Genomic DNA, 16,731 nt, shown 5'->3' with positions numbered 1-16,731 from the left:
GTGCCTCCCCAGGTGAGCCGGGGGAGGGCCTGGCTGATGCCAGCTCGGCCTGCAAGGGCAAGGCCCTGGGGCCCAGCCCTGACCTGGGCAGTGTGCGCAGGGGAGGACCTACCTCCCCTCACACACACCGGGCCCCCAGAGTGCGCAGGGATCGCTGGGACTCCTACTTCCTACCTCCCTGCTCGTGTCTGACTGACACTGCCCACCTGAGGCTGAGGCCTGGCGAGTGCCACCATGAGCACGATTCACTTTTTCTTGCTTGTCTGCAGGGATGGACCAGAGTAAGGGGGCTTCTCTTCCTGCCAGTGCACATGGTAGGGACACAGGACCCTCAGTTATGACCTGGTCACCTTCTCCCCTTTGTCCCTGAAAGGTAACAAGGGGGTGGAGCACAGCCCAGTGAGTGGAAGGGATTTGCCCAGTTTTCTGCAGGAATCAGAAGTAAAGATGGAAGAGGCACCCAGGCTGGAGGGCCCCAGACACACAGGCAGGCAGGCAGGCCCCACCTGGAGCTCCAGGGGTACCTGGAGAAGGCCCAGCTGTCCTTACCCCCTCACATCCCAGACAGCCTAGAGCCAGCATTTCTCTGTCTAGCCTTTCAGGGATGCAATGTCTAGGAGTTTCTGGACCACTCAGAGACCCAGAATTTCTTCTCTCCCCCTCAAAAGTGTTTCCAGAAGGTACTGCCTTCTGGGGCTAAAGCCTGGCCTGAAAGCCTCATCTGGAAAGTCCTGAAGCCCAGGGTATTTGGGAACAAGTCCTAGAGATCAGGGCTCAGTCTTCAACCATGACAATAGCTGAGTCTCAGTTCAGGGTCAGCATTCAGTTTGGGACCAGATTCAGGACTCTGTGACTAGCATCAGGTTCAGCCTGATACTAGAATCAGGGCATGGTGCGTGGATCAAGGTCAGGGCTCAGCCTGTGACCGAATAAGAGCTTACTGTTTGTCCACAATTAAGGCTTAGCCTGTACCAGGTCGGGGTGCAATCTTTGATACAGGTCAGCATTGATCAGGATCAGTGTTCACTGTATGGAGCAGTCAGGATCAAGGCTCACAGTGTGATCAGGGTCAAGTTCAGGTCAGGACCTCATATGGACCTGGGCAGGGGCTCAGTCGAAGGTCAGAGTGAGGACTCGGTCTAGGACCAGACCCAGGACTTAGCTGTGTCCTTGATAAAGCATAAGTCTGTGTCCAGTATCAGGCCTCCCTCTGTGATAAGGTCAGAATCCAGAGTTGGAGATGTCACTTAGTAAATCTGGGTGACTTTAACACCCACTTCTTCATGCACACCCAACTCCCTGCTCTCCATCTCCTCAGGCCTGGCCCCTCAGAAAAGGAAATGAGGGAAGTTGTGCAGTCTGGCCGGACTGTCACCTCTATCCCCTGTCGTGTGCCCAGGGTGCCCTCTGGTGGCACTCCCTAGCAGTGCTGGTTTCCTCAGTCAGCCCGCCTATCTGGCCACCACCTACTTAAGGGAGCCTGGCCCTCAGGTGCATCCATCAGTGTCTATCCAGGCAGCTCTATATTCCAGCCTCACTCCACCTCCTCACAATGCAGAAAACAGGAACTGTCCAGGGGAATCCCCACACACATAAGAACTTTTCTCTGTTCCTGTTCAGAATTGGGTATCTTGATAATTCGCTATTGCGGGAGGCCCAGAATCTTAGCTGTGTGATAACATTCACACCTTTTTACTCATTCAGTTGTTTGACAGATATTTATCAGGCATCTGCCTCGTGCCAGGTGGGCACTGAGTGCATAGCTGTCAACAAGCCAGCAGTCCCAACCTCTTGGAGCTCACCTTCTACTCCCTTCTCCCTAATTCCCAACTCCTAGTGCACAGACCTCACTGGAAAGGCACCGGCAGAAGGTGAGATTCAGAACTGGGCAACTTCAAGTCCCTACTCTGCCCTAGAGTCAGGGGCTGGACTACTCGAGGTTCTGGTCCCGTCTTCACCTCCCTTCACCCACATCATCAGGATACATGGCTTCACCACCACCCACAGGTTAATTTCTTCATCTGCATCACCGGGGCTCTCCATCTGGAACTCGGGGGTGTGGCTCCAGCTCCTATGGGACAGCTCCACGGGGTAAGCTGACCTTTCATCTGGCCATAGCCCTTGCTTTGTCGTCCGCCATAGGCCCAGCTGTGCAAACCACAATTCTAGCACTTCCTCCCAGATTCCTCTCTCTTACTCCCGTAAATACTGATAGGGAGACCTCAAAAATGGGTGGAGGATCTGCGCAGCTCACAGCCACCACCAGCATTTCCCACTGCAGTGAGCTTCTAACCCGGCCCCTCTTTTCCCTCAGGTCGCTCAACACTCTGTTTTCCACACAGCAGGCAGAGCGAGTGGTGAAGTCATAAATCACATCATGTCATGTCCCTGTTTAAAACCCACCTGTGGTTCTATCTCACAGAGATTAAAACCCCAGCTCCTTGCCTTGGCTGCCTAGCTTTATAGGAGCAGAGCAACAACCCACTCCCCACCTTCTCCAGCTTCATCTCCCACCCTTGTCTCCACACCCCTTCTTTCTTGGTCTGACACGTGGGAGCCAAGTTTATTCTCACCTTAGGGTTGCACCAGCCATTTCCTGAGCTTGAAATGTTCTTGCTCTAGACTTCTGTGTGGCTTTCAGAGCTCAGCTTAAATGTTACCTCTCAGAGGAGTCCTCTCCAGCCATCCAAGTCCCTCTGTCGCTTCTTCCTATTGTGATTTGTTGCACAGCACTATCCACTAGCTAATGTTTTTAGTCTTGTGTGCTTATGTATTTAATTCTTTAATTTCCCCCTAAGTAGAACGTGAGCTCCCCCAGAGCTTGCTCACCAAGCTATGGGTCCATAGTGTGTACGTGCTAAGTCACCTCAGTCATGTCCAACTCTATGATCCTGGCTCCTCTGTCTGTGGGATTCTCCAGGCAAGAATGCTGGAGTGGGTTGCCATACACTTCTCCAGGGGATCTTCCTGACCCAGGGGAGATGTAAGATGTCTCTTACATCTCCTGCATTGGCAGGCAGATTCTTTAACACTAGCGCCACCTGGGAAGCCCATGGGTCCATAGTAAGACTCAGGAGTTATTTGCTGAATTAATTAGTAAAAAAAAAAAAATATGGTCCTAAGTGGCTGCCTTCATTTCTTCTAGTGGGAGGGAAGGGAGAGGATCTGAGCTTTTGGCCCTTAGTGGGCTCCTCTGGCTTGGCCAGCAGTGGTTCTCTCTGTGGGCAGGAGGGGGGCGGTGCATTCATTCTAGGACCCCTGGGCAGCGTCCCTTTGGGAGATGCCGGTCCCTGCTCAGATTCCTAAAGGTCAGGGAGCTTGCTGCCTCTGTACTGTCAGAATCGCCTTTTCTCCTTCCGAAGAAACATGTGCCCTACTGCCCTTCCCCTGGAGCCCTTCTCTGCCTTCAGGGCCTGGAACTTGACCCTTCTGAGGGCCATGCAGGGGTGTGGCTCCTTGGTGGACATACTGCCCCAGAGGGCCCTGAAGAGATATCAGGGGAGGAGTCCCGGGGTGCAGCAGGCCTGGAGAGACACTGGGGGGTTTTGGTATAGGGCTGGCTGATTGGAGAGTGGGTCCTGGGGTGTGCAGATATCTCCTGGTGTGCCTGGGGAAGGGGAGGAGGTGCAGATGGGACAAAGCACGACCTTCACTTGGGTGTGGCAATGGAAGGGAGACTCTCCAGGAGCCAGAGCCCTCCTCTGAGGCCACCCTCCTCCCGCTCTGTTATCATAGACCTGTGGCCCGCCGCTCTGAAACTTAGCCTGTGAACCTTACCTGCTCTGAACCTTAACCTCACCCTTGTCTTCAGCAACCAGGCTCCCATACAGGATCAGGAAGTCTTCCTGTAGAAGAGGAAGAAGCCCTGATGGTGTAATTCCAGGCCTCCACCAGCAGGAGGGAGAGGGGTTTGGGCAGGGCCTGGCATTTCAGGGCTAGAATCTTGAGTGCCTCTTCCTAAGAAGGTGGCAGGAGAAGGGTGGGCCAAACCACACCTGAAGGTGGTATCAGCAGTGGCCCCACTCACCTCTCACTCTCCCAAGGCAGCAGGTGGAGTCTGAGGCTGCCAGTGAACCAGAAGAGACAGCTCTGGAGCTGGGGAGGTGGTCTTCCTCACACTCACACACACACACACACACACACACACACATACACACACACACACACACACACACACACACACACACTCTTAGGTGGGAGGAAGTGCTCTGAGAAGGCGTTATCAGTTCCAGGGGTAGATGATTCAGTTTAGGACCATCAGCCCATGCTAATGAACAGAGATGATCTGCTCAGCACCGACTGAGAGGGAGTTGCTCTTCTCCGGGTTCATGAGAGGGGAGTCGGCAGGAGAGGCCGAGGCAGCAAGGAGGTCAAGAGGAAGAGAGCAAAGCCCCAGGGCTGGTGGGAAGTGCCTAGGTGGGGGCAGAAGAGCAGCAGAGCCAAGTCTGGAAAGAGAAAGGGAGGCTGATGAGGCCGAGGGTGGCTGGGCAGGAAGTCATGGCCAGTGAGAGATGGTGGGCCACTGTTTGCCACCATCACTGGGCACTGCTTGCCTGGGTTCCTGCCGTGAGAGAGGGGCTGGCCCAGAGTTGCAGGGTCTTCCTCCCCACCCCCAGCCCTCTTGTTTCTCTTGCAAGGCAGCCTGCATTCCTACGCAAGATGCTCTCACACACCTAGACAGCTCAGACTCTGCAAGCCCAGCAGAGGCCACGAGAAAGGTGTAAGCTTTACAAGACCTGGGAAGCCCTTCTTCCCTCACCATCTCTGCTGGGTGACCCAGCCCTCAACAACACCTCCCTCCACACACACACACACACACACATACACACACGTGTGCGCACGCTCCCACGCAGGTGTGATGTTAGACAATGCCACCTAAAATACTCCCACGCTCCCCATCTCATCCACATAGCCAGGCCGTCTCACCCACAGTCACACTTATATATTCATCCAGCGCCCACCCCCCTCAATCTGACACTCTGCTTCCACAGTTGTTCACAGGTACACACAATCTCAGACAGTCTTTTGTTCACAGTCACACACTTCTGGGGCTCTCTTCTAGTTCTCCAAGAGAAGCTGGTGCTGAGATGATGAGGCACCAGGCACTGGCTGGGAGGACTGCAGACTCCAGGGTTCAGGATCAGAGGTCTTGCCGTCAGGACTTGACTCCAAAGGTGCTTTATTAAGGAGCAGAGTGAGGCATAGCGGGAATGCACAGTGAGGTTCAGGTGGAGAACTTCAGGGTGGCAGGAGCCTCCTCACCACTCCTCCCTATCTCCCCCAGCCCACCCTGCTCTGTGTTTGTAGATCAGCCCACTCAGGCTCCTCTTTCCATGGAATTCTCCAGGCAAGAATACTGGAGTGGGTAGCCAGTCCCTTCTCCAGGGAATCTTACCTACCCAAGGATAGAACCTGGGTCTCTCGCATTGCAGGGTTCTTTACTGTCTGTGCCACCAGCAGAAAGGATGGGAGTATGCTCAACCCAACTCTACCGTATGGATGATCTGGCTCAGATAAGATCCTCCCTGGCATCAATCCCAAAGGGTCAGGTTGGGGTAGAGACAAGGAGGTCAGGGAGGGGCGGGAGGGGAGCTCAAAGCCTTTCACAGCAGGCGGGCACAGGAGACAGCCCAGGCTGAGACCGGGTGTGTCTCCCCACTTCCTCCCACCCCTCCAGGGCCTTGCTGAGTTAACCGCCTCAGAGTGGCTCTGTTCACAGTGCCCAAATGCCATGGGTGGCGGGTAGGGCGTGGGGACGATGCAGCAGCCCAGTTCCGGGACGTCTGGCTGCTGCTGCTGCTGCTGCTAAATCACTTCAGTCATGTCCGACTCTGTGCGACCCCATAGACGGCAGCCCACCAGGCTCCCCAGTCCCTGGGATTCTCCAGGAAGAACACTGGAGTGGGTTGCCATTTCCTTCTCCAATGCATGAAAGTGAAAAGTGAAAGGGAAGTCGCTCAGTCGTGTCCGACTTTTCGCGACCCCATGGACCGCAGCCTACCAGGCTCCTCTGTCCATGGGATTTTCCAGGCAAGAGTATTGGAGTGGGGTGCCATTGCCGGGACGTCTGGAGAGTGAGGTAAACTGGAACCCAGCAGACCGCACCCAAAGGGCCAAGGCATTGCTCCCTCCTTTGAGGGCTGTCAGTGCCTGGGCACCGTCATCACATTCCCCTCCCCACCCCGCCCCCGGAAGTTCCAGAGATGGGACAGAAGAGGCCACCTGTGCCCAGCCCTGGACCCATAGGAAAAATTCCTTTTTCTTGTCTTTCGCCTCCTCCCTGTTTTTTCTTCAATGGCACTGATGGGAGGGAACCGGGACAGAGGAAGTCAGGGCCGGGAACCCAGTTCACTAGGGGGCGACGCGCTCCCGGGGCAGGTCGAGCCGGACCCCGTCGGCGCGCGGCGCGTAGACTGCAGCGGGCGCGGGGGCGTCCAGGGCGAAGGGCCCGGGGCCCGGGCTGGAGCGGCCGGACGACGCGTCCGAGGCGGCGGGGCTCAGCTGCACGGCCGTGGTGTCCTGCGCCGTGCGCTCGCTGCTCTCCATCTCCAGCGCCACGCGCCCGCCGCCGCCGCCGCCCTGTCCGGGACTCCCAGCGCCCGCAGAGCGCGAACGGCGCGCGCGGCCGCGGCGGCGGCTACACACACAGCAGGCCGCGAAGAAGCCGAGCGCCAGCACGAGCAGCGCCGGCCCCACGACGAGGGGCGCGTTGTGTCCGGGGACGAAGGAGGCGAAGGCTCCCACCAGCGTCACGTTCACGCCCGCCAGCAGCAAGCACAGGCCGCAGGCGCAGAACAGCGCCGGGGACGCCGGGCCGGGCAGCCGGTCCTGAGCGCGCCCCGCGGGCGCCCGGGCCGGAGGCCCCTGGCTCTTCTCTGGGGGCGGCATCGACCTGGGGACTCCGGGCACTCATTCAGTTTCCTCCTGCCGCCGGCCGCGGCCAGCCCACATGTCAGGGCTCAGCTCACAGTCGTCCTGTGGGCAGAGAGCAACGGAGAGGTCAGCTGGGCATCTGGGCTTTCCACCCCGCCCTCGGTTCTGTGGCTCTGTTCAGTGCCTGGGAGCGCAGAGGTCATGCCATCTTGACTAGCCCTTGCCTCTGCCTCTGTGAGACTTTTTTTTTTTTTTTGCCGCATCTCGACGGCATGGGGAGCTTCCCTGACAAGGCTTGGAAGCCAGGAGTGGAAGCCAGGAGTCTTAACCTCTGGATTGCCAGGCAAGTTCCCGCCTCTGCCTCTGGGAAGCAACAGCTCATCCCACATGGGAAGAGTGGCTTCTTCACCTCGTCCCTGGATTTCCTTGTGGCAGATCTTGCTATCTTCTCTCCCTCCCCACTCCCTCTTGTCCTCCAGACAGACACAGACCGTCCACCTCCCCTCCTCCATGAAGCCTTCTTGGGCTAATTAAGTGAGTGCTGTGCTTAGTCCCTCAGTTGTGTCCAGCTCTTTGCGACACCATGGACTGTTGCCTACAGGCTCCCCTGTCCATGGGGATTCTCCAGGCAAGAATACTGGAGCGGGTTGTCTTGCCCTCCTCCAGGGGAATCTTTCCAACCCAGGGATCGAAGCCAGACCTCCTGCATAGTGGGTGGATTCTCTCCTGTCTGAGCCACCAGGGAAACAATTAAATGAGTAAATAGCTATAAAGTGCTCAGCTCAGTGCCTAGGTGCTCATTACCTGATGATCATGATCAGTAGTCCTAATCAGAGGGCAGGGGCAGCTCTTGGGATTTAGACAACTTCCTCCCCTGAGCAATAGAGGCCCTAGAAACCATCTGGTCTAGCCCCAGCTTGTCCAGAGGAAGAAACTGAAGCTCAGCGAGATCTGTGGATTTACGCAATATCCAAGGCCAGGACCTCGTGACCTGCTGCCTGGCCAGTGAGTGACCTTGTGACAGTGAGGAGCTCCTGAGGTTTCAGCTGGCAAGTGAGAAGGGACAGTCCCTACATGGGTTGGGCTGGAGCAGACCCAAGGCCCCAGGTCCTTCCTAGACTGGACATTCTATTAGATTCCAGTCCTACCCCCATTAGTTCCCCAAGATTATACTGTTGAATCTAGACTTAAAAGCCCAGTCACTGGGTACTAGGATCCCCTTCTAGGTTTTTCTTGTTGTAACTGGTTGTGGAATCTATCATTGGATTCTAGAATTCTGGGAATGCATACAGAAGCTTCAGAGTCTGGGGAATTTAAGACATCTATTTTGAGAATTCTGTTCTATAACATGGAATCAGAGGTATTAAGGCCCTTGGAGGATGAGATCATTGCCATGGAGCTGTGCTAGAACTGGACATGGAACAACAGACTGGTTCCAAATAGGAAAAGGAGTACGTCAAGGCTGTATATTGTCATCCTGGAAGAGTTGACTCATTGGAAAAGACTCTGATGCTGGGAGGGATTGGGGGCAGGAGGAGAAGGGGACAACAGAGGATGAGATGGCTGGATGGCATCACTGACTCGATGGTCATGAGTCTGAGTGAACTCCGGGAGTTGGTGATGGACAAGAAGGCCTGGCGTGCTGCGATTCATGGGGTCGCAAAGAGTCGGACACGACTGAGCCACTGAACTGAACTGTGCTAGAACTGTGAAAAAGTATCAGAAAAGGGTTCTGAGTTGGAGTGGGAGGGGTGTGATCAGAACCATGCTCTGCTGGGATGAGCATGCTGGATGAGTAACAGAGCATGACCTGGACACAGGGCCTCTCTGTGTTTCAGTGTAAACACCTATTATTGTTGGTTAGTTGCTAAATCATGTCTGAATCTTTTGTGACCCCATGGACTATAGCCTGCCAGGCTTCTCTGTCCATGGGATTTTCCAGGCAAGAATACTGGAGTGGGTTGCCATTTCCTTCTCCAGGGGATCTTCCTGACCCAGGAATCGAACCTGTGTGTCTGCATTGGCAGGTGGGTTCTTTACCGCTGAGCCACCAGGGAAAGCCTGTGAATGAAATTGCTCAGTCGTGTCCAACTCTTCGTGACCCCGTGGACTGTAGCCTGCCAGGCTCCTCCGAACATGGAATTTTCCAGGCAAGGATACTGGAGTGGGTTGCCATTTCCTTCTCCAATTCACACCTGTAACTGGGGCTATTATGAGAACCTACATGATGGGATGTGAGGATGATTAAATGCTTTAAGCTAAATCAAGTGCTTAGAACAATGAAGAACATAGTGAGAATTCCATATTAGTCACATTGTGTAGTGGTGGCTGACAGAGAAGGGGCTCTCAGGCCTCAGATCTGAGGGGTTGGTCATATTGAGTTTGGAATCAGAACAGTTTCCACCCTTCAGGTGGAAGGGCTTTAGGGACAGGCCCTGACAAGGGAGTTGGAGAGAATTTGATGACAGGGTGTACAAAGGTGAGGCCAGTTTGCATTGTCACTCTGGACCCAGGTGGGAATCAGCTTGGCCCAAGCAGGTTAGAAGGCCTGGAGGCCATTTCCAGGTCTACCCAACCTGGTGGCTACAGGGCACCCTTCCCTGGCACCATGCTGGGAAGTGGCACCAGGGAAAGTAGCAGCTTTCCTGGGACTCCAGCCAGAAGCTCCTGGCTGACACACTGCACTGGCAGGAATTCAGAACCCCCCAAATCCTGGCAAAGAAAGCGTATGTTGACCCTCGAGGGCATCTACTGACCACAGATTCCTCGGGAAGCTCCCTGTTTGCATGAACCATCTGCTGTCTTTAATCTGCAGCTGTTGGTTCTGCCAGGCAGCAGTAGCAGCCGCTGAAGGGGTACAACAGTTTACAGTTTGCAAAGCATCTTCACATCCATGACATCACTGAATGATGCACTTGCTTGATGCTGATTAACAGCCACATCTTACAGCTGAGGAAATGGAGGCTCAGAGAGGGAAGTCGATTTGGGTCTAGTGGCTAGACTAAGAGGTAGATCAGAATCAGAGAACATGTGGTCTGGTTCACACAGTAGGTAATCTTGTTTCTTTTTTTTTGACCTTGGGGTTGATGTGGAGGTAAATCCCAACAGTTTCTTCCTGTTGCCCTCAGGGGGTGCTGTGAGATTCCCAAATTTCACCCCTTCTGCACCTTATCATTTTCTGACATTGCCCTTTCTATGGGAAAGGCTCTGTCTGAGGCTGATGCAGGGAGCCCCTGAGGGAGGGATGGAGTCTAGCCCTTCAGCTCGCCTCACAACAGACTCTTGAAAGCTGACATTGGACAAGGGTAGGGGAGCCTGGGTGGCTAGAGGGTCCAAGGCTCTTGTTTCTTTTCTTTTACAGAGAAGACTCTTTATCTTTGGGTTTTGGCAGTTTTACTATGATGTGCCAAGGTGAGATTTTCTTTGTCTTTATCTTCTGTGTTCTTCCTGATGCTTCTACAGCCTGCCTTGATTTCTGCCCGTTTTGGAAAAATTTCAGCCATTATCTTTTCCCCTATTCTTTCTCTTCTCTCCTTCTGGAACCCTAATTGTGTACACGTTCACCCATTTGGCATTGTCCCACACGTCTCTTACACACTACTCTGTATTTTCTAGTATTCCGCCCCCCGCCTCCCCATTCTCTCTGGCTGTTAATTCTACTGATCTGTCATCCAGTTCACTAATCCTGTCTTCACCTGGGTCTTCTCTGCTGTAAAATCCATCTATTCAGTTCTTAATTTCAATTGTTACAACTTTCTAGTTCTAGAATTGCCACTTGATTCTATTTCATAAAATCCAGTTTTCTACTAAAAAACTTCCTCTTTTGTATTTTCTTGAACGTATTAAACTCTTCAAAGTCCATGTCTGAAAACTCCAACACCTGGCTCTCTTGTTTCTATTGTTTGTTTTATCGTTCTTGGTTTTGGGTCATTAAGTCTTATCTCCTGTAATGCTAGATAATTTTTTAATTAAATGCCCAACATTGTAGAGATAGCTTGAGCCCTGGATAATACTATCTCCTTTTAGAGAAGATTTACTTTTGCTTCTGACAGCTGAAGAAGGGACAGGCCACCTTAACCCAATCTGTTATTGCATTGACTTGGAGCTATGGTTCAGTCTTCCTGAGTCTGGTCTATATCTGTTTAACCAGTATTCCTAGAAGATAGTCCTTTGGGCTCCCAATTAAAACTGGAGGTGTTTAACAGGGCCTTTCACCTTTTTCAGCTCTAAATCCCAATTGTGACTTCCCAACTCCGTGGTCGCCATTGCCCCCTACAAACCGGAAAATGCCTTAAGGAAAAAAGTGAAATAAATTATTACTTCTCTTTTCTTCGAGATCTTGGCCCCTCAAGCCCTTACTGTCTTTACCAATTGCCTTGATAGCTCTCCCATGCCTTTGAACAGATTTCTTAAATGTTTAATCCAGCCTTTTAGTTATCCTCAGTGAGTGAGTTGGTCTGATACAGGCTAGTCTTTCTTAGCCATAAAAAAGTCTAGATGAGAATCTGAAATTAGCATTTTCAAAGCTGACTAAGTTAGTTATGTTGAGCACTTTTTAATAACATCTAATTTAATTTTCACAGAATGCAATTAAGCATTATTGTCATATCCCCATTTTATATATGAGGATTTTAAGGTACAGAAAGATTCAAGTTTCCCAAGGCCATGAGTATCAGTGGTTGTGCCAGGATTTGAAAACTGGTGTCCTGATCCCAAAGCACAAGTTCTCAACCCAGTACAGTGCTGGGTTTGCTAAGCGCTTATTGAATGACTGAAGCACAGGGCACAGGCTTTGTAAATAAGCTCCTCTAATTAGCATGACAGCAGCGGACAGGGTGTGTTTTGTGTAGAAAAAAAAAAGCAAAAAAGCAAAATGGCTGTCTGGGGAGGCCTTACAAATAGCTGTGAAAAGAAGAGAGGTGAAAAGCAAAGGAGAAAAGGAAAGATATAAGCATCTGAATGCAGAGTTCCAAAGAATAGCAAGAAGAGATAAGAAAGCCTTCTTTAGCGATCAATGCAAAGAAATAGAGGAAAACAACAGAATGGGAAAGACTAGAGAGCTCTTCAAGAAAATTAGAGATACCAAGGGAACATTTCATGCAAAGATGGGCTCGAAAAAAGACAGAAATGGTCTGGACCTAACAGAAGCAGAAGATATTAAGAAGAGGTGGCAAGAATACACGGAAGAACTATACAAAAAAGATCTTCATGACCAAGATAATCATGATGATGTGATCACTAATCTAGAGCCAGACATCCTGGAATGTGAAGTCAAGTGGGCCTTAGAAAGCATCACTACGAACAAAGCTAGTGGAGGTGATGGAATTCCAGTTGAGCTGTTTCAAATCCTGAAAGATGATGCTGTGAAAGTGCTGCACTCAATATGCCAGCAAGTTTGGAAAACTCAGCAGTGGCCACAGGACTGAAAAAGGTCAGTTTTCATTCCAATTCCAAAGAAAAGCAATGCCAAAGAATGCTCAAACTACCGCACAGTTGCACTCATCTCACATGCTAGTAAAGTAATGCTCAAAATTCTCCAAGCCAGACTTCAGCAATACATGAACCGTGAACTCCCTGATGTTCAAGCTGGTTTTAAAAAAGGCAGAGGAACCAGAGATCAAATTGCCAACATCTGCTGGATCATGGAAAAAGCAAGAGAGTTCCAGAAAAACATCTATTTCTGCTTTATTGACTATGCTAAAACCTTTGACTGTGTGGATCACAATAAACTGTGGAAAATTCTGAAAGAGATGGGAATACCAGACCACCTAACTTGCCTCTTGAGAAATCTGTATGCAGGTCAGGAAGCAACAATTAGAACTGGACATGGAACAGCAGACTGGTTCCAAATAGGAAAAGGAGTACGTCAAGGCTGTATATTGGCACCCTGCTTATTTAACTTCTATGCAGAGTACATCATGAGAAACGCTGGGCTGGAAGAAACACAAGCTGGAATCAAGATTGCTGGGAGAAATATCAATAACCTCAGATATGCAGATGACACCACCCTTATGGCAGAAAGTGAAGAGGAACTAAAAAGCCTCTTGATGAAAGTGAAAGAGGAGAGTGAAAAAGTTGGCTTAAAGCTCAACATTCAGAAAACGAAGATCATGGCATCTGGTCCCATCACTTCATGGGAAATAGGTGGGGAAACAGTGGAAACAGTGTCAGACTTTTTTTTTTTGGCTCCAAAATCACTGCAGATGCTGACTGCAGCCATGAAATTAAAAGATGCTTACTCCTTGGAAGAAAAGTTATGACCAACCTAGATAGTATATTCAAAAGCAGAGACATTACTTTGCTGACTAAGGTCCGTCTAGTCAAGGCTATGGTTTTTCCTGTGGTCATGTATGGATGTGAGAGTTGGACTGTGACGAAGGCTGAGCACCGAAGAATTGATGCTTTTGAACTGTGGTGTTGGAGAAGACTCTTGAGTGTCCCTTGGACTGCAAGGAGAACCAACCAATTCATTCTGAAGAAGATCAACCCTGGGATTTCTTTGGAAGGAATGATGCTAAAGCTGAAACTCCAGTACTTTGGCCACCTCATGTGAAGAGTTGACTCATTGGAAAAGCCTCTGATGCTGGGAGAGATTGGGGGCAGGAGGAGAAGGGGCCAACCCAGGATGAGATGGCTGGCTGGCATCACTGACTCAATGGATGTGAGTCTGAGTGAACTCCGGGAGATGGTGATGGACTGGGAGGCCTGGTGTGCTGCGATTCATGGGGTCGCAAAGAGTCAGACACGACTGAGCGACTGAACTGAACTGAACTGAACTAAGGAAGGTAGACTCACTTTGCTCCTTCCTTGGCTTAGTACACTCAGTTCAGTTCAGTCACTCAGTCGTGTCCGACTCTTTGCGACCCCATGAACTGCAGCACGCCTGGCCTCCCTGTCCATCGCCAACTCCCAGAGTCCAGCCAAACCCATGTCCATTGAGTCGGTGATGCCATCCAACCATCTCAACCTCTGTTGTCCCCTTCTTCTGCCCTCAATCTTTCCCAGCATCAGGGTCTTTTCAAATGAGTCAGCTTTTCACATCAGGTGGCCAAAAAAGTATTGGAGTTTCAGCTTCAACATCAGTCCTTCCAATGAACACCCAGGACTGATCTCCTTTAGGATGGACTGGTTGGATCTCCTTGCAGTCCAGAGGACTCTTAAGAGTCTTCTCCAACACCACAGTTCAAAAGCATCAATTCTTCAGCGCTCAGCTTTCATTATAGTCCAACTCTGACATCCATATATACCACTGGAAAAATCATAGCCTTGACTAGATGGACCTTTGCTGGCAAAGTAATGTCTCTACTTTTTAGCATGCTGTCTAGGTTGGTCATAACTTTCCTTCCAAGGAGTAAGCGTCTTTTAATTTCATGGCTCAGTTCAACTAAAGCTAATACCTGCCCAAGAGCTGAGCTTCCAGGGGCTAATTGCCAAGGAGTGATTCTTGTCTGCTCCTAGGAGGCAGCACTAACTCTGGAAGACAGACTACTCCCAGAGTCTCCACCCTAGGCAGAGAACAGGCTAAGGGCAGATGGGTGCTGGGCTGATTCCTGAAGTTGCCTGTGCTGTGCTGTGCTTAGGTGCTCAGTCCTGTCCAACTCTTTGCGACCCTGTGGACTGTAGCCTGCCAGGCTCCTCTGACCATGGGGATTCTCCAGGCAGGAATACTGGAGTGGGTTTCCATGCCCTCCTCCAGGGGATCTTCTTCTCAACCAAGAATTGAACCCAGGTCTCCTGTATTGCAGGCGGATTCTTTACCATCTGAGCCACCAGGGAAGCTCCCTGAAGCTGCCTCCACCCTGGCTAATTGGGATCTGGGGCACACAAGGGAGGTGCTGCAGTTGTTCAGCTGTTGCAGTCCCATCTGCACTACCCATTCTGTCTGGTGGATTGTAGCCCTCCAGGTGGGGCTGTTGGATGCTGTTTTGCAGTGGGTGCTCTGGCTTCCACTGTGGGTGTCACTGGTGCTATCCACTAAATCGTTTTGGTACTCTCCCCTCTGAACACATGTTATGATTGCATTTCTTGGCCAATGTGTGATTTCCTGCCCAATGTGTGATTGTCACAATCATCACTTCTAGGATTGTGCTCAGTTGCTCAGTCGTGTCTGACTCTTTGTGGCCCCATGGATTATAGCCTGCTAGGCTCCTCTGTCCACACTATTTTTTAGTCAAGAATACTGGAGTGGGTTACCATTCCCTTCTCTATGGAGTCTTTAAATTCAGAAGCAGGATCCTCCAAGTTTGCACCATTGCTATCTCTTCAAATATCTCTTAAACTCTGTTTCATCCTGAGTCCAGTCCTCAACCCCATTGCCTGAGCAGGAGGGAAGGTCATTGCTCTGAATCTTGAATTTTAGTGAGCACCCAAGCTGCTGAACCTGTAGAAATCACCTTGTTCAATTCCATCATCTACACAGTGGTGACACTGAAGTTTGGAGTGAGGAAGGTCATGGAGGGAGCCTGTGGCCAAGCCAGACCAGACCCTGGCCTTTTCCCACAAAGTCAGGGCTCCGACCCCTGCTGGTCACTGTGCCTGACCCTGGTTAGGCAGCCAGACTGCCCCCCGCCTTACCTCGGCCTGGGAGACCGTGTGGACTCTATTTGGGAGTCCAGGCCATAAATGCTATTTGGGGCAGAGGCAGACACGAGGGACTGTGTCTCAGATGACCAGGGTTCTTGACTTTGGTCTGGTGGGGCAGTGTGGGCGGGCCAGGGCCCTTCTCTGGGTTTCCGCTGCTGAAAGTAAAGGGAAAGGTTGAACCAGGTGATTGTCTCTGAATCCGTCCTCCTGCTGCTAGTGGTTTGTGAGGGTGGGCATGAAACCTATTCAGAAATTACTGCCAACATATTAAAAGATCTCAAAAAATGGTATATCCATCTGAAATATGGCTATTCTTTGCTTTGGGATGTGATTAAGTCATTCCCGCTACCCTGCCCTGCAGAAGTAACCTGCTGCTTGACTGCTTGATTTGGGGGTGGGCTTGGCAGGGGGTTCTAATTTTGGAGGAGGGGTACTCACATTGAATAGTGACTCTGTGCTAAGCCTTTTCCCAGCACTAACATGTTTAATCGTTACTATGACCCTGTGGGGCTTCCCTGGTGGCTCAGATGGTAAAGAATCAGCCCGAAATACAGGGTTCAAGCCTTGAGTTGGGAAGAACCCTTGGAGAAGGGAGTGGCAGCCCACTCCAGTGTTTTATCCTGGAGAATTCCACGGACAGAGGAGCCTGGTGGGCTACAGTCCATGGGGTCACTAAGAGTTGGACACGACTGAGCGACTAAGCGACTAACACTACTGTGACCCTGTGAGCTGTTGCAGTCCTGAACCCAGTTCACCCAGTGAGAAACTGAGGCTGGGAGAGAAGAACATGGTTTACTCAGTTGTAATAGGTAAAACTGGGACTCGAACGCAGCTGTCAGGTTGAAAGTCATGTTGTTTTGCTACAGCAGACTTTCTGCTTACTGGAAGGTATAGAGGTGTTTGATTATTTTAAAAATTAGCAATTGATTATTACTATCCAGCCAACAAGCTTGGGGCCTAAGGAGGGTGGTCCTCTGTTAGGTGGATGCAGAGCTCCTAGGGCGGGGGGCTCTGTCTGAAACTGCTTCAGGTCAGCCTGCCCCACCCAGTCCCTGAATCTGGGATGTCTGTGTTGTTCTAGAGCAGTTGCTTAACTGGGGGCAGCTGCCAGGTCTCCTGGTCCCAGGTTCCTGCTGCAAGGGCCCCAGAGCTTCCGGGCGAGGGTGAGGGGGCTGGGGCTTTGGTCGAAGCAGCAGGCGCTGGACCACCCCCGTTGTCCTCCATGTGAAACCAAGTGCCTCATTTGCTCAGTCTGAATCCCTCACTGTGAACCCT

At 51.4% G+C, this 16,731-nt stretch overlaps 1 protein-coding gene across 1 annotated transcript; it reads right to left on the bottom strand.

Moving 5' to 3' along the window:
- Nucleotides 1-6,351: 6,351 nt before the first annotated feature.
- TMEM275 (transmembrane protein 275) lies at nucleotides 6,352-6,888 on the bottom strand. The gene has a single exon (XM_068963707.1). The coding sequence runs from the start codon at nucleotides 6,886-6,888 to the stop codon at nucleotides 6,352-6,354; it is 537 nt and encodes a 178-aa protein (XP_068819808.1).
- Between the last annotated feature and the right edge of the window lie 9,843 nt (nucleotides 6,889-16,731).

The sequence above is a fragment of the Capricornis sumatraensis genome, chromosome 2, assembly GCF_032405125.1.
Source record: "Capricornis sumatraensis isolate serow.1 chromosome 2, serow.2, whole genome shotgun sequence".
In the NCBI taxonomy this organism is placed as follows: Eukaryota; Metazoa; Chordata; class Mammalia; order Artiodactyla; family Bovidae; genus Capricornis; species Capricornis sumatraensis.
This window is presented reverse-complemented; position numbering and strand designations above follow the sequence as displayed.